Below are 24,466 nucleotides of genomic sequence, written 5' to 3'. Positions count from 1 at the left end.
AGTAAGTAATTTTAAAAAAGTTTAAAAGTCCCTTCGGGCAAGTTTTGAGTCACTTTGGATGAAATTTGGGTTATTTTGGATAGATTTCACAACAAAGTAGAAAAAATAAATTTTTAAATTTTTAAAAAAATCCAGGGCTTGGGCTGCACTTACAGAAACTTTTTTGAAAAAAAAAAAACAGTCTCATTTGAAATGGGCCATTTTGGACATCCATCCATCCATCCATCCATCCATCCATCCATCCATCCATTATCACCTCTTTACAGTTGGGGGAAGGGGGAGGAGGGATTAAGAACTACCAGTTAACCTCATCATGTTGTTTGACTGTGGGTAGAAGCTGGAGAACCCGGAGAAAACCCACACATGCACAGGGGGAACATGCAAACTCCATACAAAGAGATCTCAGGCCCAGGCCAGAATATGAACAAGGGATCTAGCTGTGAGCGACAGTGCTAACCACAGAGTCACTATGCAGCCCCGTTTTGGACAACTTTAAATCAGTCAAATTTTGTGTCTTTCTGGATAATATTTGGGTGTTTTTGGACAGATTTCAAGTCAAAATAGCTTTAAAATTAGAGTATTGTCTTGCCACACATCCAATTCTACTAATGTTAGGGAACTGAATTTATTGAATGTAACACATATTGGGTAATAGGAAGATTCAAGTAGTTTGGGACAGATTTCAAGTCAAAATAGCAAAACACTGGAGGGCTAGGGTTGTCCTTTTAAAACCTTTGTGAGACCAAAATACCCTCCTCATTTGAACATTGTGCAATTTTTCCCATTATGAGGGGCCAGCAAGTATTTATTGTCTACATTTTGGACAACTTTTAGCAATTTTGTACTAGTATAAAAGTCATTTTGGACAAATTTAAAGCCATTATTGATCAAATTTGGGTTCATTTTGACAAATTTCAAGTCAAAATAACAAGAAAAAACAAACAAACAAATAAGACAGATCAAGTTCCATTAATGTCAAAGCCTTCAAAAGTCGGTGAAGATCTATGTTCTAATCCTTGAAGCACAATGATCAGACAGCGACCAGTAAACAGACACTCCAGTGACTATTAGAGGCCTCCTTCAAAATGCAGCTTTTTTCAAATGATACAGTGCCCCAACAGATGAGAACAAGCTGTTGGCTTGTTGGATGCTGACATGTTAGGGCCTCGGTCAGGCACTTGTCTAAGAAACCTTCTGAGGCGGCTGTGGATGTCCGACAAAATATTCCAAAAAACATCACAGGAGGCTCTTGTCTTTGCTTCCAGAGCATATTCCTAAATGTGTTTGTTGTGAAAAAAACAAAAAAGTCTCTACAGCTCCTTGTTGCTATTTTGTTAGTCTATTGATGACAACACATTACCCCTGGTTTTTCGGATAGCTTATCAAACAGAAGCAATATTAGGCTGCTAGAGCTCCTACTGTCTGGTATCATCTGTAAATTTGGTTAAAAGCCTGTAGGAAACTTCAATTTGCTGCATCTTCCATGAGAGGAGTGTTAACTCTGTTATTTCCAACGGGACCTGAATGCAGCAGTTGACGCAGCCTGCAGGACGTAGCACGTACGGGTTGCCCCTGACAACTGAGTTGGATAGCTTGCCGTGTGCTCCCTGAGATGTTGAGCTGGGACCAGCAGAGGAACATTTTACAAAAGAGGCTTGTGAAAATGACTGAAGGGGAATCTGCTTCCATGTCTTATAAATAACTACAGTGATCCTGCAGTCAGGCTGCAGACATACAGCAATTATTAATATCTAAGCATTTACATTAGATCTACATTCTGACACAGTGTGCAGAGTATGGGCTGATTCACATTTTGCTTAGATGCCAAACTCAATCAAATTTGTAGAAGATGATGTGAAAGCTGATGTTGATGCTGTGGGGTTTTTTTGGAGTGTTTGGCCGAGGATGCTGAGGAAGCTGTTCAGTATTATGAATAACTCCTCTCTTCACCGCAATGCCAAACTGATGTCACATCAAAGCAGTTTTAACTGTAGACTGAGACCACTGAGATGATACTCAGACCCTCACAGGAAGTCAGTTCAGTGTTATGTACAGAACGCCAATTCACACCATATGTTATCTCACAGCACTTTACATAGTAAAGGAGAAGACCAACAAATTCAAAGTTTCTTGCTGATTCCTTTTGAGAAAGCATTTGGGCGACGGTGTGAAGGAACCAGAAACTTTCCCTTTACCAGGAAGGACAAAAAACACCTCAAACAGATCCAGGCTCAGGGAGGGCGGCTCAGTTAGGGTTCTGCAGGAATGACAACTCAAACAATAAACCCATAAATCTGAATAATAACTTTAATATCATTCACAGTGTTAATTTTTTTCAATGTTTTCTACAATATTAGTTTCAGTATCAGGTGTAATATCTCATTTTCACATGTAATCTTAGAATCATCGCCAGCATTACTTATAGTTACTTTCCTATTGTAATCTTAATATAGTCAGCTGATTTTTATTTTCAGTTATGTATCATGCTTATATTTTATTGCTTTTCTATTTGACAGTACTTTGCACAAGAATTTCCTGTGTATTACCAGATTGCACATATCAAGCAGCATCTTGGTTCACTTGATGCATCTGTCAAATCCAGCCTTAGAAACCTGGGGTTTGTATTTGACCAGGCCATGTCCTTTGAGGCGCACAGTAAGCAGCTTGTGAGAAATTGTTGTTATCACTTAAGAAACATCTCGAAAATTCGAAAAATGCTCTCAAAGAAGGATTTGGAAATGGTTATCCATGCTTTTATATTTTCACGGTTGGACTATTGTAACTCTGTTTTTTCTTGTTTAAATCAGACGTATCTTGAAAAGTTACAACTAGTCCAAAATTCGGCTGCCAGACTGCTGACTGGAACTTCCAAAATGTCTCATATCACTCCTGTGTTATCAGCCTTACATTGGCTCCCTGTTAAATTCAGGATTGATTTTAAGAATTTAGTTGTCACCTTCAGGGCTTTGCATGGTCAAGCTCCACATTATATCCTGGAGATGTTGACTCCTTATTCTCCTGGTCGTGCTCTTCGTTCCTCTGGTCAGAACCTGCTTGTAATCCCTCGTGTAAACTTCAGAACTCGAGGACAGAGATCTTTTCAGTTTGTGGCCCCCACGTTGTGGAATGCGTTGCCTTTGTCTCTGCGTTTTGCAGAATCTGTGGTCTCTTTTAAAAGTGGACTGAAGACACTGTTGTTTAAAAGAGCATTTGGTTGACATTTTTCTTATTCTGTTTTATATATGTATTTCATTGTTTTATATTATATTTAACATTGGTTTTTGTATGTTTTTTTTACTATTTTATTGTAAAGCACTTTGTGATTTTTATCTGTGAAAAGCGCTTAAGAAATAAACTTTACTTACTTACTTACTATTATTTAAGTTTTTATCTTAACTGATCCTATCATATATTTGCTTAGCTTGGTGTAATGTGACCTGGCCTCATTTGATGATCCTCTGGTTGTTTTCATGAAAAAAGTTTGAAGTTTTGTTTTCTGTCTTAACATAGATGATCTAATCATTAATAATTCCACATGTAAATATTAATCAGCCTCATCACTAAGTACATATTTGACACTTTGGGGAGTTTGCAGAGTCAATGCAATCACAAAAGGTTATGAAATTGTAATTTAATGCACAAATTCGATCTTTTTAGACAGGAACTTTTAACATATTTGAAAAATAAAAATTGTGCTGCCCTCCCCACAAATAAGAGCTGATGCCAGACACAGACAGAAGCTGACATCCTGCCACAGGTGCCAGCTGTGTGATTTACTGCTGTGTTTATCCATGAGTGTGTTTCTGTGTGAGTATGTGCTGATGTGGTAAATATGTTCAACCTCGCAGATTTTTAATCTGTATGTCAGCAAGAAACTAAACTGACTCCCTGATGTCACCACTAAAGACACACAGTCAGCTTAAGGGGACGAGTTTCTGTTTTAAGTGCGTTGCTGCTCGCATGTTGGGTGCATGTGTGCGTCCGTCATGTGTCGACAACATCACCATTACTATAATGGCGCAGCAGCAAGTGCAGCCAGTACTATAAGCCACTTATCCACAGAGGGACCAAAAGAGGCTTAGCAGAGCTGAGGCCAACTGAGACTGTTTACTCCCAAAAATTAAAAACACAGATTTTTTTTTTTTATTTAGTTCAAGGGGATGTTGTTCCCCCTCCTTCAGTTGTGTCTCCATGAGTGCAAAGTAGAAAGCATGATGAGAACAGTGATAAAGTAAGAGAGCTGTACAGATCTGGCCCGGAAACAACCTGAAGAGAAAACATGATGTGAAACAAGCTGTATGTGTCTTCTAGATTGTAAAAGACAGCAATGTGCAATAAATAACATGATTGATTGATATATTTATAGGGAGCTTGGCTACATCCTGCCGGTTTCTCTGATGCCCTAAAAGAGGATTATGAAAGGGTTTTCTGAAAAATAAAAAGGTAGTGGCAAAGGTCATATTATGAGCTCTTCCTCCTTTATGTAACGGCGCTGCACTTTAATGAAAAGATTCATCAGTGGAAAGGCCGAGGTGATTTTATCGAAACAATATGAGCAGTTAGAGGCGACGATCTGGCCTCCAGGATGCCACAGTTTTGGATTGTCAGTGGTGATAAAAAGCTCCATGACATATAAAAACCTGCACATTCCTCTTCAGAGGTATGCTGTGTTTTTGAGCGTGTATGTTCGAATGTACTAATTCTTTCATTATTTTCCCGTTTCTGATCCTAAAATCTGAGATAGATGCAAGTCATCCGCTCGGGTGACGGAGCAATGACTGACTCAGCTGATGATGAATGAGCCATCAGCACACCACCCACTCCTCAGCAGCTCTGTTATTGTGACATCTAACGCAATGAACCGGTAAATGTCATTAGATCTGAGGGAAATGAAGCTTATTCTGCTGTTTCTCTCGCTGCAAACCGCTCAGGGGGAGAAAAGGGGGGGAAAAAAGCAGCAGCCAAATGTTGATGTGAAGCTCGTCATCCTAACCCAGCTTGGAATTAAATCAGTTGCATGCATTCGGTTATCAGTTCACCCCATATATATTAGTATTCATCCGTTAGAAAACATGAACTTCGTCTGCCATCTAGTGTAGGAGCCAAGAAATCATCCTGACCAGTTGGTGTGCTTCTTCTCAAAACTCCACACTGAGAAAAGTGAACTGAATTGCTTGATTAAGTGGCATGCTATTGAATTTAGTTTATCAAAATAAGTCATCAGGTAATAATAATGCCACTGTTTTAAGTTAGATTTATCCAAATTATTTGATTCCCCCCAAATAAGTATTGCTGCAACTTAATTTTAATGGAAGTCAAATTGAAGTTTACAGTTTTTCCTACTTAAATATTTATTTTACCCACATGTAAAAGTAAAACCTGATTTTGTCATTATTTTTACCTTTCTTTCCTTCATTTTTACTCTGTAATTCTTGAAGAATCGTGGATGTCCTGATGCCAGATGTGCAATGCTAAAGGAACGGTAAACCAGATTTTCACACTTTTGCTGAAATAAGAGTATCAGTTTAAAGGGACAGCATGTAATTTTAAGTTGATAGAGTTCACAAAAGCCAACTGCCTTCATCAAAGCAAAAAGTTAAATGAGGTTTATTCAAAGCAGTGCTGTATTGATAAGCTAATGCTTTTTACCACAAGCTATCCCTTACTGACAGAACCGCTCGGTCATTTTCTTAGTTGAAAAAGCTTTTAAAGACCCAAATTTACAGACTGATATTTGTTCTCTAATGTTTTCCAATATGTTTTCTATTGTTTCATTTGTCTTATATTTCTATTTTATTGCTGATTTTAATGTCTTATTGTTGCTCTTTTCTCAAAGTATTGTATCCATACATGCTTTCTTAGAAGGATCTGGGTATCTGCTCACTTTGTTGACATCAGGAGAAATGAATGATCGTAATGCGTAAAAATTAGCTTGATGACACCCGTATCTACTTACAGCGCCCTCCAAAATTATTGGCACGCCTGGTTAAGATGTGTTCTTTAGCGTCTAATAAATTCAGTTTTTTTCAAAATAATACGGGACTACAACGAAAAAAGAGGAAAATCCAACCTTTAATTAAAGTGCCTTTATTCAGTGGGGGAAAAAAATCACACATTAAGAAAAAAATTCTTTTACATCAAATCAAGTGTGCTACCATTATTAGCAACTCTGTTGTTAATACTTTGTACAACTCCCTTTGCCAACAAAACAGCACCTAATCTTCTCCTATAATATATTTTTGTACAATTTTCAGTGTGAGAGTATGCTTCTGCAATAAAAATTGAATTTATTTTAAGGTTTTCAACACATCTTAACGAGGGGTGCCAATAATTATGGAGGGCGCTGAATGTATTCAGATTTTTTGAATCCGTCATATCCAAAGGTCTGATCTTTTTCTTGAGTTGGTTTTAAATGCAACCACAAGAGGGAGGCATGTAGAATTTCCAATACCAGACTGCACAATAACATTTCCAGGTCTATGACTCTGGATAATTTCAAAACAAAAGCCCACTGGGTCAGGTTGCATGACTACATTCCAAAACCCATACTACAATAGCCTACTATATATCATGCCAGGAAAGAAAGATTTACTATTTCCTGACATGTAGCATGTCAACTGCTATTTGCATGTCTCATTTTGCAGCATGCAAGCCAGCATGTACCCCTGGCCTTTCTGACCATCTGCACAACAGAAGGCACCACACATACATAAAGTTGTCTCACTAAAGTAACAAGCTTGAGCCACTGATTGCAAAGGCATCTAATTTCACACTACAGACTGTGACAGATATACTAGCAAGACAGTCATAGCCAGTATTTTGCTCCAACCATTTACTTACATACAGTATGCAACAACACATACTTTATAGGAACACAAAAAACAGAAAGTGTGCAATTTTGAATGTAAGGTAGCACTCACCTAAAATACACCATCATTTTTTGCATGTATATTTTGAATTGGGACTTAATTACTTCATTATTCATGGAGCACACACTTACTATGATACATTTTAAATTTTAGTCAAGAAATTGACAAAAAAAAAAACAGCCACAAAATACTTAAATCTCCAACAATATGCTCATTTTCAGCAGATTAATCCAAATCTCACCTTGTCCCATATTGTGTATTTCAATTTTCAGGCCAATAGTAACTTGTTGTGGTGGGACTTGAGGAATGGCAAAATTAAACATCTTTATATTTTAACAAGATTTATTTTAAATCCCAAAGTTCATACCAACCAAAATCTACAATTAAAATGGATTTCACCATATGGTACCTCTAAATTGTAATTATTTTTATTCATTATGAGTTCAAGCTTAACTTGCGTTTATTTTGAAAAGTTGCCACGGATGAGGTTTCGTCATCACGCTGCTTTTGCTCTGATTGGCTGAGAGCACGCTGCTGCTGATGTGGTGTTCTGAGTTAGCTTCAGCCTGACCAACCGATTCAAACACTTTCTTTGGTGAAACAGAGACAGTGCTTCGTTAAAATAATGCCTTACTACCAGACCTGGGAGGAGTTCGCCCGCGCAGCAGAGAAACTCTATCTGACAGATCCCATGAAGGTAATAAAAATGTTTGTTTCTTGAGTACAGTGCTGGTTAGCATGCTAGCAGGGCAGCCTTTTAGCCGGTTAGCTCGTTAGCGACGTGACTGCTGACTAGTTAGTCTGATTATTATTATTTTTATTAAAGCTTTCAAATTCACCAGTTGCTGCTCTGTTCACAGGTCAGAGTGGTTCTAAAGTACAGACACTGCGATGGAAACCTTTGCATTAAAGTGACCGACAACACCGTGGTAAGTAAAACGAGTAATTCCTGTTTTTATTGAACTGTTTGTATCAGATAATGAAATGTTAATGTGAACGTCAGACCTCTAATACTTGTATTTGGCTGTATGGAGAATGAATTAGGATGACATGACCAAATAATGACATGCAACAGAGAAACATGAGTAAGTCTTAGCAGCTGTGAAACTTTTTACTTGAAGATACTCACCTGTAAATATTTACTTTCAGTTGGTTGATTGTCAGCTGATTCTGCCACTAGTCTCAATATACCCTCGTATAAATGTGAGTTTACAGACATGCTAGCAGTTCTGTGAGGCTGGAATGTTTGTGATAGTGAAGAAATCATTGTGTTTAATAAGCCAAAGTGTTGAACAAGTTTTAACATGATTACTACTAAACCAACTTTAAGCCACACTTGCTTCAGATCGTGTCAGCCTCATGTCTGCTCATTTTTCCATCAAAGTTGTGATGGCAGTCTTACCTGATGAAACGTGGTTACATTTCTGTATCAAATATAGCACAAGTCCAAGCTGCATCCGTGCACATTCACCTGTGCTTTGACTTGTGTCACGTGATTTGAGGATAGCTTCTCAAAAACATTCCAACACAAATATTAACCCAAAAAGTCACAGCAAAAGATGCATTTTCCTCTTTCACTTACAGTCTCAGATCTCTTGGGCTACATGTTACTGAAATGTCTACAACAATCAAAACTTTACTGAGATGAAAACAGACACTTACAGCACAAGTTCTGAACACGATCTGATGTTTAGTTTATTGCTTCTGGCTGTTTAAGGATTCTTTCCACAGAATCCATATAAGCATCTTCAAAGCTAGAGAGTTGCAGACATATGTACATGTGGAACATTAGCTCTGATAATTTCATGCCTGTATACCTATAATTGTAAATTAACATGGGAACAGCATCAGTTGGAGTCAGGCTGTGATCGCTAATCACACTTTTCTGCAGCTCAGATAGATGGGCTGTCACACAAAGAAGTCACAGTTTATTTTCTGCAGTTACATCATTTATCATAACAACAGGCATCCCCAGTCATAGCTGTGTCAGTGTAATTTTTCCTGTTAGTAAAGTAGTAGTACTGAGATTTTCTTCATACACTGACAGACTTATTAGTGTTTGTGGAATTTGTAAATACAGTTAACAGGTATTTGGACAGTGTGGTTACTATTGATTGATAGATGGTCTTTTTCTTCTCATTTTAAAAGAGTGATGACGTCATATTGCATGTGTAAAAGGGTGCAAAATGCATCGTCATGGGGATATTAACCTAAGCTTTGTGCCACTCCATGCTGTAGATTGGGACTGAACAATTAATATTATGGGAACTGCAATGTCAACAAGTGTGATATCCAGATTGCAGGAGCTGTGAAAGTACATTATGTCATAACATACCCGTTAACATTAAGTGTTATGGTGCTACAGAGATACAATGCCAACAAATCATATTCTCTCAATGCTTGTTTGGGACAGACCGCAACAAAAATCACATCATCATTTTTATATTTGTTTCAGTGAAAAAACAAACGCAAAATTGAACATTCCCACTTTTAAACCATTATTGAAATGGTGATTCCAAAATCTTTCAACAATAATCAGTCTGATCATTTTTCATATAAGCTTTGATTTGACTGTAGATATAGAAGTATTTCTCTGTAAAAGCCAGAGGATCACAAGTCAGTCATGAGGCAACTGAACTGTTTTCAGCAACTCTTTGTTTTTTGTTTTTTTTCCAACATACTTGGCACATAGGTTGTTCCAAGCACCTTGGATGGTTTGCTATGGCTCTGCTCTGGTTAATTTGTGTCAGTTGCTTATGTCGCCTTATATGATCCTACATTGATTCAGAACTCTGTGGCATCCAGATCATCTGCTTGAGGACTTCTTGTTCAACTTGTGGTTGATGATATTTGATGGTGGTTCTCATACTGGAGCACTGGGATGTTTTTTATGATCTTATTATTTATGTGACTTCTTTATCAGGGCTTTGAAAGCTATGTCACTCCAACTAGTCATTTTAATGTAATGGTAGGTGTCACTCACAGCCTTCATTATGTATTGTTTTCTCCCTTCCTCACAGTGTTTACAGTACAAGACAGACCAGGCCCAGGACGTGAAGAAGATTGAGAAGCTCCATGGAAAACTGATGAGACTCATGGTGTCCAAGGAGACGCACAGTGGCGCCATGGAGATGGACTAAAATGCTCTCGAAGCACTTGGACTGGTTTCAGTGGACACAGTGGTTGTTGAGAACCATCAGAGTGCGACGTGGAGTCTGAGAGAAGAGTGTTTATAAAGAGAACGTGGTGAGATTGATCTGGCTGCCTACACTGATTTAGTACCATCAGAGACGTGAAATCTAGATGTACTGTATATATTTAATCCTCCCAGGATTCTGTTTTTTATGATGCCTTCCGGGTCATTTATAATCCCATTGTCCTGTTTTTCCTTTTTAGGCATTTTAATCATGCCCCTGACAGTACTAATATAAAGTGAGATCGGTGTAGGCTGCTGAGGAATTGAAGGAAATGTAAAGATGGGGAAAGTGAGAGGGTTTGGGAGACTGTGGGGTGCTGCTGTAAAAGCAACTTTAGCACCTTGATTTCTTTAGAGGAGGTGGCATTTATTTTCAGTTTTGAACGGGACAAGAAAGACGAGTGGTAAAGACATTTCCTTTATGTGTCTATGTAGCTATGTCGAATTTAGCATCAGCTGATCGATGGGTTTCATTTTTGGTTTTCTTCATGGACTCGTGCCACACGAATGGAGCAGGAACTTCTGATTTCTCAACAGTGGTGTGGAGAAACCCACGACTACTACGGAGAAAGCCACCCCACACCTCCAAATGCCTTTTCGCCTACTGAGAGTAATTACGTTACATGTTCAATAAATGTTTATTTACCCCAATACAGCCGACATCTCTCCTGTATTCATCTCCCAGTGGATTGTGGTATCTTAAACATCCACAAATGTATGCATGATAATACACAGCAGAATATATGTGGCACAAATGTTTTCATAACAATGTTGAGGAGGTTAGGTTAAGAGTTAAAATGTTTTTAAGGTTTATCTGGTTATGTCAAACTGTTATGGTCAACTTTCTCTGTCTGTGTTTATCTGATAATTTTTAAAGGTCAAACTTTTACTTTAAACTTACAAACTCCTACAAAGGATGACACAGCAGCAACATAAAGTACCAGCAAAGAATAAGAGTTAACAAAAATCTAGAAATAGGATATACACCTATATGATAGGTTTTGTTGGATGTCAACCTCCATAGAATATGTTAGGCTATACATTATTTTAGGTTGTTAAACATTACTATTTAAGTTAGGTTGACTTTTTATGATACTGTAGGTTCTCAACCTCAGTATTTAAATTTGTGTATATTATAATACTGAAAGATTTTACCTGTAATATGTAAATTACTCAGGTAAATTCACATAATGTTTACCTTAATGTTTCGCTTGATTACCACCTGTACTGGGTGTACCTCAGGTTTTGATGTATGACAGTTAAATTTCTTGTGGTAATGTGAAAACATTCTAAATTTAATATAAGCAAGTGTTATATCACTGATATGTCCAGTTATGTAGCTAAGGAGGAATAGGTCACTATATATTCAGTGTTGTTGTGAATTGTAAACAATCTGGCTCAGCAAGTATTTATCTGACTTGTTTTGAGCAAATTCTTGGTATATTTTATTAAAAACAGAAATAATAATAATAATTACTTTATTTACACAGCTATATATTCTAAAGCAAAGGTTTACAAAGTGCTTTGACAGACAAAGCTAAAGCAAGTTACCCAAAATGCAACATAAAAACAAATGTAAAATATTATGTCAAATTAATAAATACAAACAAAATAAAATCTTAAAAGGCACTATAAGTAATAAAGAAATGGCATCACATAAAAAAGCAAGTCCAGAAAAATAAGACCGTGTGATCTGGACAGTGCAGCAGTGGTCTACCGTCCTGTTCACTGATGAGTGTCGGGTCACCTTGCACAGAAATGATGGTTGTCAGTGTTCCTGGAGAAGGCAAGGTGAGCGATACGCCGAGGTCAACATGGTCCCCAGGGTTGGCTTTGGTGGAGGAGGTGCAACAGTCTGGGCAGGCATCACCAGTCAGTTCAAAACAGATTTGGTGATTGTAGATGGCTAAGTCACTGCATGTTCTTACCTCAGAGACATCATAGAACCCATCATCATCCCCTAATTCTGCCAGCACACCCCCAAATTTCTGTTCATGGATGATAATGCTCCACCACATGGTGCCAGAATTGTCACAGCTTGACTTCAGGAAGTCGGAGTGCCTCATATGGTATGGCCAGCAATGTCCCCTGACCAGAACCCCATAGAGCACATGTGGGACCAGCTGAAGCAGCGACTGGATGCTCGTACCCCACCCCCATGTGACCTGGCAGAACTATGTGAAGAACTTGTGGAGGAGTGGAGCACATTGCCTGAGAACAACATCATGAGGTTAGTCAGGAGCATGAGACGTCATTGTGGCAAATGGTGGAAACACCTGCTACTGACTTTGTCAGGTTTGGTCATTTGGGGCTATCTTTGTTATTGTCTAAGTTGTTGGTGTAATAAATATTGCACTAATAAAAATGGTGCTTCTTCTCATTCAATAATAGTAATATCAAAGGGAACTATTACTTATTTCATTAAAATTCAGACCAAACAGGAAAAACACACATGTAAATAACAATATCCCTAACTTATTGTGAGTAGTGTATTTAATACTACAAAATATTATTAAATGTGTTTTACCTAATATTATTGAAAGTGTAGAAATATTTAAATATCTATCTAACTTGTACAAATAATCATGGTTAAATTGGTAAGGTTATATGTGAGATTGAGGGTTGAATTACAAAACCTGCTACTCTGTCCTCTGTGGGATGAAATCTTCAAGTATGTTGTACATCTGGACAATAGACATCCAAAAGACTTAAGAAACAAGTGTTACCAAATGTTAGGATTTCTTTGAATGAACTTTTTTCTGGCAAACATCTGTATATTCGAATGATATGTACTATATACAGTCGTGCCTATGTTGTTTAAAAAAATTATATAGTGTAAAAAGTGGGTAAATAGGTTATATACAGTTTTTTGCTAACATACAGTTGATTCTGTCACAAATGTCCACATTTCTATATGTAGGTAGTAGCAGTAAAACACCAATAAACCTTGAAGAAAAAGGCCTGAGCAACTCATACCTGTGAGGAATCATAGCTAGTGATTGCTGGAAAGGTAAACTTTTTTGAGGTCTTTGTGTGTGTGTTTGTGTAACAATGATAGTTTTGTGCAAGACGGGAGGAGCTGCTTTAGAGCAAACAGTAATTTGATAATGGTTGCATTTTCTTCTGACAATGTTTGATTTTGCACTCACTCAGTCAACCTGAGGTTCATTTTCAAGAGAAGACATTTTTGGACAAAATTCAGTCGTTATCATCTCTGATTATAAAAACAAATATTACTTGCTAGTTCACATTGATCTCTCTATTAGTAATCTGACCATGTAGTGATATTAAAGTATCTGAGTAATAGAATTTACTATTTATTTTTGCATATACTGGCACAGACTTTATTTGGTTATATTGTATCAGCACATTTTATTGCAACTTTGGGTAGCTATTTTTTCCCATTTAAAAAAAAATATCATGACTGTGTTTGCATCTCTGGTATTAGACACACACACACTCACACACACGCACATAAAAGGATTTTTAGATTGTGCTCCATATTACAAAACAAATTAGTGTACAAAAGTAAGTTGTAGACATGACCTTTCAATTTTGTTTATACTCTTACTTTTGATTAAAAAAAATCTTTAATTTAGTGTCCTGTTTAATCAAGTGTTGTGCAAAAAAGTGATCATCTGTCAAAAAAAATATGATTGGAATCAGTTGGAGCAGATATCATTTTGTCACTGCTTTTAACGTATCTTTTGTTTTTACTTGTGGTCTCAGTTATAACCGATCTGGTTGTTTGTTGCCTGCTGAAAAAACTTAAAAGAACCTATTTACTCATATAATGGAGTTTTACGTTTGCCAGCTTGTGCCTACAGGCCCAACATTATGACCAAAATGACTGATTTAACTCGCGAGGTTACATTTAGGAGATAATAGCTTATAGGATAATTGCAAAAGGAATCATTTCTTCATTTTAGATATGAAACGCATCCAGAAATCTTATTTTTTCCAGTCTAAAAATGACCTTACACAGCATAGCCTAAACAGTGCAAAAACAACTATAGCATTGCCTGTAATCCGTCTTAAATGTAAAGCCTGATTATACTATAAATTGTGAAAACAAATTTCACAAAAGATATTCTTTTGCTATGACCACAGAAATAACAATTAGATGTATTTCAACATTATGACTGCTTGATTCAGATAAAAGCAGCAGTCTACTTACATAAAACTATACAAAACAGCTTTAACATGAAGCACAATCAGTTTTTGGCAGATGATCACTTTTTGGCACCACACAATACTGGGAGCGATTCACCTGCTACAAAATACTACATTTCCCATCATCCTCTTGCGGCGGTCATCATCCGTGACGCATTCACTTCCCAGTACAAATTCTTGTTCTGGCGTGTTTTAACTTTCGTGCAGGTATAATAATGTAATAGTAGTAATAGAAACAATTACTCTTCTGACAGTTTAGCTGCTGCAGTCTGTCCAGCTGAATGTCAGCATTATAAAACAATAGTAATTTAAGGTGAAGAACAGTAAAGTAGGTCGGAGTGAAAGATCTCAGGTCGGGAATCGGACGGAACCGCAGAAGCAGCGTCCTGGACTGAACTGGACCTTCAGACTTAGTGGGTCTTCTGCAGGTAAAGCTGCAAAAAGCTGATGTCCTGAGTGAATTCTGGTGAAGTTTTCTTCCCCGTTTAGTAGTTTTGACTTTACCATTATCTTCTTACACAGTGCGGCTGAACTAAAATAAACGTAAAGTCGTAAATTGCAGCGTTTGGAACAATTGGCTTACTTTAGTTGATGTAGTTATCTGAAAGTGCGTTGGGAAAATTTAACTATACCTATACATCGTCGTTAGTAATCAAGAACCTGATAACTAGCTAACTGAGTTCATTTATTGCTCTCTGGTTGGCATTAACTAACGAAATACGAACTAAAATTAGCTATTTTAATCTGTTGTTCGAGTCAACAGTTGTTTTTACTAGCATCTAATTTTGCAGCTCTGAAGTTCGGTTTGTTCTAGAAAATACTTTGTTTTGCTTGTAATGGAGCCAAACTCAGCTGTCAGGTGGTTGAACTCTGACATGAATCCACCAACCTGCAAAATGTCAATTCAGACTTTTCTACAAATCACTTTTTTCCCCCATATGGACCACATTAGATCAGTTCCAGATGTCAAACCACCTCTATTCACTGGTTTAATCTGGACTACATCATGACAGAAGAGTCTTTAAAGCACACTTTCTAGTGTGTGAAACATTTCAGATTTGGTCTAATGTGGTGTACGTGAGGAAAAACAACTGTGGAATCTGACTTATTTTGCTTTTTCACAGATATATTTAACACTTCAGAAAGCAGAAATTATGTTTTAAAGAATACTTCTCTGAGACAGTCTACTCCTGATTAGCTGTTGTGGTTTTAGTCATAGACCTGATATAATGTGAGTCAGAAGCAAAAAAAAAAAAAAAACGACAGAGAAATCTTTCTTTTTTGCTTTTTCACAAATTGAATAAAAGTTCACAAATCAAAAGCTGTATTTCAGAGAGTTTATAGCTCCTCAAGGACAATTGGATTCAAATTTGATTAGTTTATATATAGTGGTTTTAATGAAATGAATGAATGAAATCTCTCTTTTTTTGCATTTTCACAAGTAGAATAAAGCTTTTACAGATCATACCTCACACCTTAAAGGATCTTTTGTCTCTTTGAGTCAGTTTCCTTCAATTTTGACCTGTTTATATGTAGTGATTGTAGACGAAGACCTGATATTATGTGGTTCAGGTGCAAAAAAAATAAATAAATACAAGAAAATCTGGTTTATTTTTATTTTCACAAATGAAATAATTTTTTTCACAAATGAGAAACTGTGCTGCAAAGAAAATGTAGTCTGTCTGAGATAATCTAGTCCAGATACGACCAATCTTTATGTAGTGGTCATGTAGACCTGGTCTAGTGTGGTGCACATGCAAAAATAAAAGGCAGTGAACTCCACTTTTTTCATTTCCACATAAAAGTTTATGTGTAGTGTTTTTTAGATCATTGATCAGACTGTCTAGTGTCTAATGTGAAAAAAGCAGTGAACTCTCCTTTGTTTTTCGTTTACTCAAATGGAATAAAGGTTTCACAAATTAGAAACGACGCTTTAAAGAATCTTTAGCCTCTCTAGCACAATCTAGTAAAGTTTTGACTTGTTTTAATATAGTAGCTTTAGATCTAGCCTTGGTATAATGTGGCTTACATGTCGAAAAAACAGCAGTGAAATCCTCTCTTTTTAGTAAGGGTTCACAAATTCGAAAATATGCTCAAAAGAAAGCTTCTCTGAGATAACCTAGCCCAAATTTAAACCTTCTCTGTATAGTGATTTAATATCAGGAGTTGGTCTGATGCGGCCGACAGTAAAATCCTTCATTTTTGGATTCTCACAAATAGAAAAAGGTTTTACAAATCAGAGACGGTGTTTAACACATTTTTTTAGATGATCCAGATTCCACCAGTCCAGATGTAGTGGTTTTAGATCTGGACCTGGTCTAATGTAGTCCAAGTGGGTTTCAGACATGAGGGTTTACCTAAAATGTCTAACATGGTTTTACATATTTAAATGTGGAAAAATCTAAGAAAAAGTCAATCAGCTCTGTAAGTTAAGGCTACCCTAACTTTTCCTTTAACTCTCAAATCAGAAGCCAACTTCAGCGTCGTGACTTTTTCTCCAGTGAGTGACAGTTTGAATTGTACTGACTGCCAGTGAAATGTCTGAACCCCTGGTTACTGAGAAGCACTGTTTGCCAGTGATGCAGTTTGTGTCTGCAGCTCTCCTGAATGAGAAAAGCTTTGTCATGCAGCTCTCTGGAGCTGTGACTGAAGGCGTGGCCAGCTTATCCTGTCAGCTGGTCTCAAACACAACAACTGCTTTGTTTAGGTGTGCCCACATGTTTGTCTAAGCTCATGACCAATGGTGTGTTTGTGACTCTGACTTAGATTACACCCCTGACAGATTAAGCCGTCATGTTCATACGTGTTCAACAATGGAGGTTAAAGTATTCCGATCCTTCACTCAAGTAATAGCAGTTTCAAAACACAGAATTACAAGTAGAAGTCATGCACCTTTACTTAGTTAAAAGTAGATAAGTGCTATCAGTAAAGTGCACTTAAAGTACAAAAAAGTAAAACGTCACCTGTCACCTGTGACAGATATATTATTACATATGACTTTACTGCATTATCTATTATTTTGTCTCTATCTGGTTTTATATGCCAGTTGGTCAAAGGTGAAAGAATGTGTTTGCTCAGTCTTTAAAGATGCAAACATTGCATAAAGTAGTAAGACATATTTGATGGATTAATGAAGTAAATATGTTTAGCTCAGTTTTGTTAACAAAACAATGACAGGAAGAAAAAGGTTGAATGTGATATCGTTTCAACTGTGTCTTTGCTGTGTCTGCATGTTGTCTCAATCTTTCCTCTGTCCAGTCCCGTCTTTCTCCGTTCATCGGCTCCTGTCTCGGTGCAGAGGCTTTCCATCATGTTCACAGAGGTGCTAGTTGCTCTGGTGATCGGAGGACTAATCTACTTCCTGGTTCAGAGGAACAGGACCCAGGTTCTTAAGGCTGAGGATGGCTGGTGGGGGGCCGGAGCACGCTCTGCCGCTGAGGAGGACGTCACCATCCGCCCCTTTAAAGTTACCACCAGTGATGAAGAGCTGGAGGTTGGTTTCACATAGATCTCGCAGCATCAGACCTGTGTCATGACTGCTTTCTGAGTCCACACTGGTCAGCCATTGGAGACTTACAGTTTACAATTTCATTTCATGCATTGGTCAGTGAATGGAGATATGGAAACCATCAATTGGCCTTTAGTTCGTCACACAGGAGAGACTCTCCATAGTACCCCTTCACACACACATATTCTCTTCTTGTCTGTCAGGACCTGTACCGGAGGATTGACCAGACTCGTCCTGTTCCATCCCTCGAGGACAGCCAGTTTAATTATGGCTTCAACTCCCACTATCTGCAAAAGGTGCTGTCTTACTGGAGAAATGACTTTGACTGGAGGAAACAAGTTGACAAACTCAACCAGTACCCTCATTTTAAAACCAACATTGAAGGTGAGACGGCACAGCTGACACACTGATGAAGGTCATGTTGTGTCTTACTAACTTATTGAACTTCCATCCAGGTATTGATGTCCATTATGTGCATGTGAAGCCCAAGAAGGTGCCACAGGGGACCAGTCCCATCCCTCTGATTATGGTTCATGGCTGGCCCGGTTCATTCTATGAGTTCTACAAGCTGATCCCTCTGCTGACAGACCCATCAGACCCAAACGACCTCGTGTTTGAGGTGGTGTGTCCCTCCATACCAGGATATGGCTTCTCTGAAGCACCACATAAGAAAGGTGAGTCTGAAAATGTCTTCTTCTCCTGCACACTGCCAGTTTCTAACTCTGTGCACATGTGAACAGGTTTTAATTCGGTTTGTGCGGCCCACATCTTCCACAAACTGATGAAGCGTCTGGGCTTCCAGCAGTTCTACGCTCAAGGAGGAGACTGGGGCTGGCTGGTCACCACTAACATGGCTCAGCTGGAACCCAAGTAAGACCCACAAGAACCTCCTTATTATTGTAACCTCCTAATTACCTGGAAATAATCATTACCGTCAAGTTACAGTTAAATTTAGAAATATTATTCCATATTCTGTCTATCTAGTGACCTGTAAAGTTATGTACATATTTCTGTACATTCTTTGACAGGTGTTTTCTCACATTAGACCATATTTTCTGCCTTTAATGAAATCCTATTCTCCAGAATCATCAAAGGCCTTCATGTGAACTTTGCTCCACCTGCCAAGACGGGGCTGCTCATGACTTTATCCATCATGCTTGGCCGTCATTTCCCAAAGCTGTTCGGCTTCACTGACAGGGACATTGAGCGCCTCTATCCCTGCTGGGAGAAAGTGGTGGTGGAATCTGTCAAAGAGACTGGCTACATGCACATTCAGGCCACCAAGCCTGACACTGTAGGTAAGAACCAGGATCAGACGGTTCTGAGCAGCATCACACAGTTTGAATCAGACTGAGGATGTTTGTTGGATCTCTCACTATTTTATTTGCTTTAATCTCTTCTCGAGTTATCTGCAGTATAACCTGAAATGCTTTAAAACTAGCGTTGCTTTATATTCTTGTTTGGTCGCAGTTTTGATAAGAACTACTTCAATTTATACACGTTTAATTATACTTTGAATTGTTATTGTTTCAGGACGAGGGCTTAATGACTCTCCTGTGGGTCTGGCTGCCTACATTCTGGAGAAGTTCTCCACGTGGACAAACCCCGACTTCAGGAACCTAGAGGACGGAGGACTCACCAGGTAAATGCAACCAATTGTTAGAGTCTTATAAAATTATATTAGAATTAGGAGTAAAAAGCATCATGTTAATTTATTGTAGATAGAAATGAAAGAAACAAATGCTGCATCTCTAGTGGCAGAAAATGTATTAGCTCTGTTCTGAAATGGGATTGTTTGGGGACACTTTGTTCCTGAGCTAAATGTATTATCCCAGTGATGCCGTGATCTGCTGAACTTGTGTGTACAATGTGTTACAGGAAGTTCTCTCTGGACGACGTGCTGACCAACTTGATGATCTACTGGACGTCCGGCTGCATCATCTCCTCTATGAGGTTGTACAAGGAAAACGTTGCCAATGGTCTCAACGACACACATGTAAAGTGAGTGACAGCTTGTGGGCCTTTTATTATATTTTTACATTTTTCTCACCACTATGTCATACATTAATGACATATTTTGCATTGAAATGCTTTATTTTTACCAAGGTTTTGTGCTTTCACCACTACATGTGTGAAGATAAATCTAAAGTCTTTCTCTTGCAGCATACAAACCTGATTTAGCCCCTAAATCAGAAGCAATACATTAGATTTTTCCACCTGTAACAGAATAGAAAAGCTTGTGGTACAATGAGCAGTGTTAGCTTCACCTCCATTACTAAATTTCATCTTGTAGACTACAAAGGCATGGTCTTGTCTTAAAATTTGATGCTTAATCATCATCCACTCTTTCCCAGGATACCAGTCTATGTTCCCACCGGCTTCGCCTCCTTCCCTCACGAGCTGTTGCACACACCTAAACTGTGGGTGCAACAGAAATACCATAATCTCGTGAGCTTCACCCCCATGCCTCGTGGCGGCCATTTTGCTGCTATGGAAGAGCCCCAGCTGATGGCCGAAGACATCCAGAAGTTCATAAAAATGGTGGAGAAGAAGAAACAGTAGAGTTTGGACTGATGAACAGGTGAAGGAACTAAAAGTAGATCGTAAATCCGAAACTGGAACGTAGGGCATACAGTAAATGTAGATAGTCAAGTAAGTTTTTTTAATGCAGTGGAATATACAGCATAGTATAGAGTTATAAATTAAATTCCTTATCATATTTTCTATTGACTTAGGCAGTCGTATGCAGTGGTAATATTACAAAATGTGTTTGTTTGAAGCTCATGCAGTCAAGAAGGAAAAGAGGAAGCACAGAAGGTTGATTCATGAGATTAGTAGATCAGAATGTACGGGGAATTCTGTTGAAAGCTGCGTGTGCTACAAAAAGACAGATGATTGTAGATCATAAGATAAGATAGTAGGAGCAGGAAATCGAGCCCAGCTCCTTTTGGATCAACTAGCAGTCCACTGCTTTCACTTTTAAACTTAAAATGAAGATGCATTTTGTTCATAAAGGATTTTTTTTAGGATACAGCACTAATGCAAGCACTACCATTGTTATCTACAAAAGTACAGTAATACATTTACAGCAAAACACTTTTTGCAAGTATCGTAAAAACCTGCAGCTTGAATCGCAGTTTGGGAGCTGCAGATGCGTTATTGAACACAGGCCACTTCACTGTTTCTCACTTTTTTAACTGCTTCCCTCAGTCTTGTGGTCTAAAGAAGTTTACTAAGCAGCTGCAGATGGGAGGTCAGAGGACACTTGGTGTTATTGTGTTGACAGCATAGACAAGGTGCCAGGCATTCCTCTGACTGATAGCATGAAACCTCTGTACATGGTAACACGATTGCCTTAAACCCTCGGATAGTGTTTCATTATTTTTAAAACTTCCTTTCATTGAAAACGTATATTTAGTAGCTTAAAATCTTTTAAAGCATTTTTTTCAGTGCTCAGTTTATTCCACACTTAATGGAATAAGTAATTAGTTTACAGTTGCCTTTGATTATGTGTGAGTGTCTACAAACTCACATCTTGTATCACCAATTGCTGGATTTGCTAATTTCAAGCTCTGCAGTTTAGAATGTCTCAAATTATGGTTTATTGATGCAAATCTTACAATTCAATTCAATGTAATTTTATTTATATAGCGCAGATTCACAACGTATGTCATCTCACAGCACTTACCATAGTAACCTGCAGACCTTACGAATCATAAACAGAAAACAGAAAACCTAATTATCCAAAGTTGCCTTTGGATTCCCTATGAGTGACGGTGGGAAGAAATGAAAAAGAAACCTAGAACAGGGAGGGAAAACAAAAAATCTGAACCAGGCTTAGAGAAGCGCCCATCTGCTAGGGTGTTTTTCCTTGCCACTGTCACCTTTGGGCTTGCTCTGGGGGTCAGGCATATGGGTTCTGTAAAGCGTCTTGAGACGATTTGACTGTAATTGACGCTATATAAATAAAATTGAATTGAATTGAATTGCTTCGAATGGTTGGGTGAGAGTGGGGATGAGGGGGGTGGGAATAGCAGGACTACTGCTTTACTTTATTATGTCTTCTAAAGATTTTTGACAGTCATGGTGATGCTATAAATCACATAGAAATAAGAGTTAACGCATTATGTTGATCCTGAATAAGCTAAATAGAATCTGCAATGCTGTTTGATGAGCTTTGTTTGGGGAATGATTACTAAGTGGTGACATTTATTTAGTCTTATGATAGTGAAAAGACATTTTTACTGTATCGTTCAGTTAAGTTCAGACTTTTACTTCCCAATAATTTTACAATGAAATGTAATTTCTGTACGTGTGTTGCATCTCAGATCATGTCACACTGTTCTATTTTGAACCACATAAAACACAAAAAATCTGACTCCGTATTTTATTTCTGGGGAACACAGAAATCACGACCCTGCGCCCAGTTGTATGCAAAGTTTCACTGAGATTTAAATGATCCCAAAGCCATCTTCAGTTTCTTTTAAACAGTCACACCCCACATTTGACCCGCAACAAGTTGATAATTCACAAATACATCGTGAATATTGTAAACGTGTGCTTATAATCGTAAAAATGCAACTGTAGATATTTAGGAAAATGAGAAACAACTAGATTTCTTCGTTTGTGGAAAGACTGCGTTTTATTTTTTATTTTTTTCATCCCTGTGCTGCTAAACTGTTTTGAACAACACAAACCGAAGCTCATCATCTTAGTCAAGATACGCCACAGATGGTGTAAATCCACAAAATGATGCAACTTCAGGAGACACCTGTAGTCAATGAAACCACAGAGTCACAATTCATTTCTGTTCTTACTAAAATATTGTTTCATTTCTTCCGAATAGTAGTTAATGGTGATAATGCTATTCACACTAAAGGTCCTAAATTATTGTTGCTTTATTGTATTTGCATGTCTGTTTCTATTAATAAGTACTGTCCAAAAATGTTATTTTATCTTCAAATAGACAATTTTAAACGTGTGGCTTATCAGGTTATTACTCTGCCAAGCAACGCAGCTTAGTGATGTGTTGATTGGCATGCGTTTGTCTTTCCGTCTGTTAGTCTGTCTGTGCGCAACATTGGAAAAAAACGGAATAACGAATATGATGAAATTTTCAGGGAAGGTCAGATATGACACAAAAACCAACTGATAAGATTTTGACAGTGATGCGGTCTAGGTTATTGGTCTGGATCCACGGATTCGTCAAAGATTTCTGTGTTACTGTGAGATAGCATCACGGCGTCACTGTAACTATGACAAGCGAACGCTACGTCAGCTGAATGCTGACGATCACAACTGTGATCCTACTACAAATCCACCACCGCGGGCTTATCGAGGATTATAGCTTATAGCCCCTTATTTGAGATCTGGAGCCTGAAAACTGGGCTGCACAGTGGATTAGTGGTTACACACGTGGACAAAATTGTTGGTACCCCTCAGTTAAAGAAGGAAAAACCCACAATTCTCACTGAAATCACTTGAAACTCACAAAAGTAACAATAAATAAAAATTTATTGAAAATTAAATAATCAAAATCAGCCATCACTTTTGAATTGTTGATTAACATAATTATTTTAAAAAACAAACTAATGAATGAAATAGGGCTGGACAAAAATGATGGTACCCATAACTTAATATTTTGTTGCACAACCTTTTGAGGCAATCACTGCAATTAAACGATTTCTGTATTTGTCAATGAGCGTTCTGCAGCTGTCAACAGGTATTTTGGCCCACTCCTCATGAGCAAACAGCTTCAGTTGTCTCAGGTTTGATGGGTGTCTTCTCCAAATGGCATGTTTCAGCTCCTTCCACATATGTTCAATGGGATTCAGATCTGGGCTCATAGAAGGCCACTTTAGAATAGTCCAACGCTTTTCTCTCAGCCATTCTTGGGTGTTTTTGGCTGTGTGTTTTGGATCGTTGTCCTGTTGGAAGACCCATGACCTGCGACTGAGACCAAGCTTTCTGACACTAGGCAGCACATTTCTCTCCAGAATGCCTTGATAGTCTTCAGATTTCATCGTACCTTGCACACTTTCAAGACACCCTGTGCCAGATGCAGCAAAGCAGCCCCAAAACATTACTGAGCCTCCTCCATGTTTCACCGTAGGGACAGTGTTCTTTTCTTCGTATGCTTGGTTTTTGAGTCTATGAACATAGAGTTGATGTGCCTTACCAAAAAGCTCCAGTTTGGTCTCATCTGTCCAAAGGACATTCTCCCAGAAGCTTTGTGGCTTGTCAACATGCATTTTTGCAAATTCCAGTCTCGCTTTTTTATGAGTTTTTTTCAGCAGCGGTGTCCTCCTTGGTCGTCTCCCATGAAGTCCACTTTGGCTCAAACAATGACGAATGGTGCGATCTGACACTGATGTACCTTGGCCTTGGAGTTCACCTTTAATTTCTTTGGAGGTTGCTCTGGGCTCTTTGGATACAATTCCAACGATCCGTCTCTTCAATTTGTCATCAATTTTCCTCTTGCGGCCACGTCCAGGGAGGTTGGCTACTGTCCCGTGGGTCTTGAACTTCTGAATAATATGAGCCACTGTTGTCACAGGAACTTCAAGCTGTTTAGAGATGGTCTTATAGCCTTTACCTTTAAGATGTTTGTCTATAATTTTTTTCGGATGTCCTGGGACAATTCTCTCCTTCGCTTTCTGTTGTCCATGTTCAGTGTGGTACACACCTTTTCACCAAACAGCAGGGTGACTACTTGTCTCC

At 38.2% G+C, this 24,466-nt stretch overlaps 2 protein-coding genes across 2 annotated transcripts; both read left to right on the top strand.

Moving 5' to 3' along the window:
- The first annotated feature begins 7,366 nt into the window (after positions 1 to 7,366).
- Positions 7,367 to 10,720, top strand: srp9 (signal recognition particle 9). Its single transcript, XM_022216251.2, has 3 exons — positions 7,367 to 7,566; positions 7,730 to 7,798; positions 9,890 to 10,720. Exons 1-3 carry the CDS (start codon positions 7,495 to 7,497, stop codon positions 10,007 to 10,009), a joined length of 261 nt encoding a protein of 86 aa, XP_022071943.1. The 5' UTR covers positions 7,367 to 7,494; the 3' UTR covers positions 10,010 to 10,720.
- Positions 10,721 to 14,392: 3,672 nt separating this feature from the next.
- On the top strand, positions 14,393 to 22,124 carry ephx1 (epoxide hydrolase 1, microsomal (xenobiotic)). Its single transcript, XM_022216239.2, has 9 exons — positions 14,393 to 14,666; positions 17,497 to 17,731; positions 17,950 to 18,130; positions 18,202 to 18,420; positions 18,487 to 18,616; positions 18,830 to 19,044; positions 19,280 to 19,388; positions 19,625 to 19,747; positions 20,101 to 22,124. The coding sequence occupies exons 2-9, from the start codon at positions 17,549 to 17,551 to the stop codon at positions 20,306 to 20,308; spliced, it is 1,368 nt and encodes a 455-aa protein (XP_022071931.1). The 5' UTR covers positions 14,393 to 14,666; positions 17,497 to 17,548; the 3' UTR covers positions 20,309 to 22,124.
- The last annotated feature ends 2,342 nt before the right edge of the window (positions 22,125 to 24,466 follow it).

This window comes from Acanthochromis polyacanthus, chromosome 16, assembly GCF_021347895.1.
Source record: "Acanthochromis polyacanthus isolate Apoly-LR-REF ecotype Palm Island chromosome 16, KAUST_Apoly_ChrSc, whole genome shotgun sequence".
Lineage (NCBI taxonomy): Eukaryota > Metazoa > Chordata > Actinopteri > Pomacentridae > Acanthochromis > Acanthochromis polyacanthus.
Note: the sequence above shows the minus strand (reverse complement) of the source record. Positions and strands in the feature narration are given on the sequence as shown.

What these genes read in the sequence shown, in the direction of transcription:
- srp9 (XM_022216251.2), top strand. Translation starts at nt 7,495, where the DNA reads ATGCCTTACTACCAGACCTGGGAGGAGTTCGCCCGCGCAGCAGAGAAA. An exon ending in ATCTGACAGATCCCATGAAG is followed by an intron (nt 7,567 to 7,729) that starts GTAATAAAAATG and finishes CTCTGTTCACAG; the next exon opens with GTCAGAGTGGTTCTAAAGTA. An exon ending in AAGTGACCGACAACACCGTG is followed by an intron (nt 7,799 to 9,889) that starts GTAAGTAAAACG and finishes CCTTCCTCACAG; the next exon opens with TGTTTACAGTACAAGACAGA.
- ephx1 (XM_022216239.2), top strand. Translation starts at nt 17,549, where the DNA reads ATGTTCACAGAGGTGCTAGTTGCTCTGGTGATCGGAGGACTAATCTAC. An exon ending in CCAGTGATGAAGAGCTGGAG is followed by an intron (nt 17,732 to 17,949) that starts GTTGGTTTCACA and finishes CTTGTCTGTCAG; the next exon opens with GACCTGTACCGGAGGATTGA. An exon ending in CTCAACGACACACATGTAAA is followed by an intron (nt 19,748 to 20,100) that starts GTGAGTGACAGC and finishes ACTCTTTCCCAG; the next exon opens with GATACCAGTCTATGTTCCCA.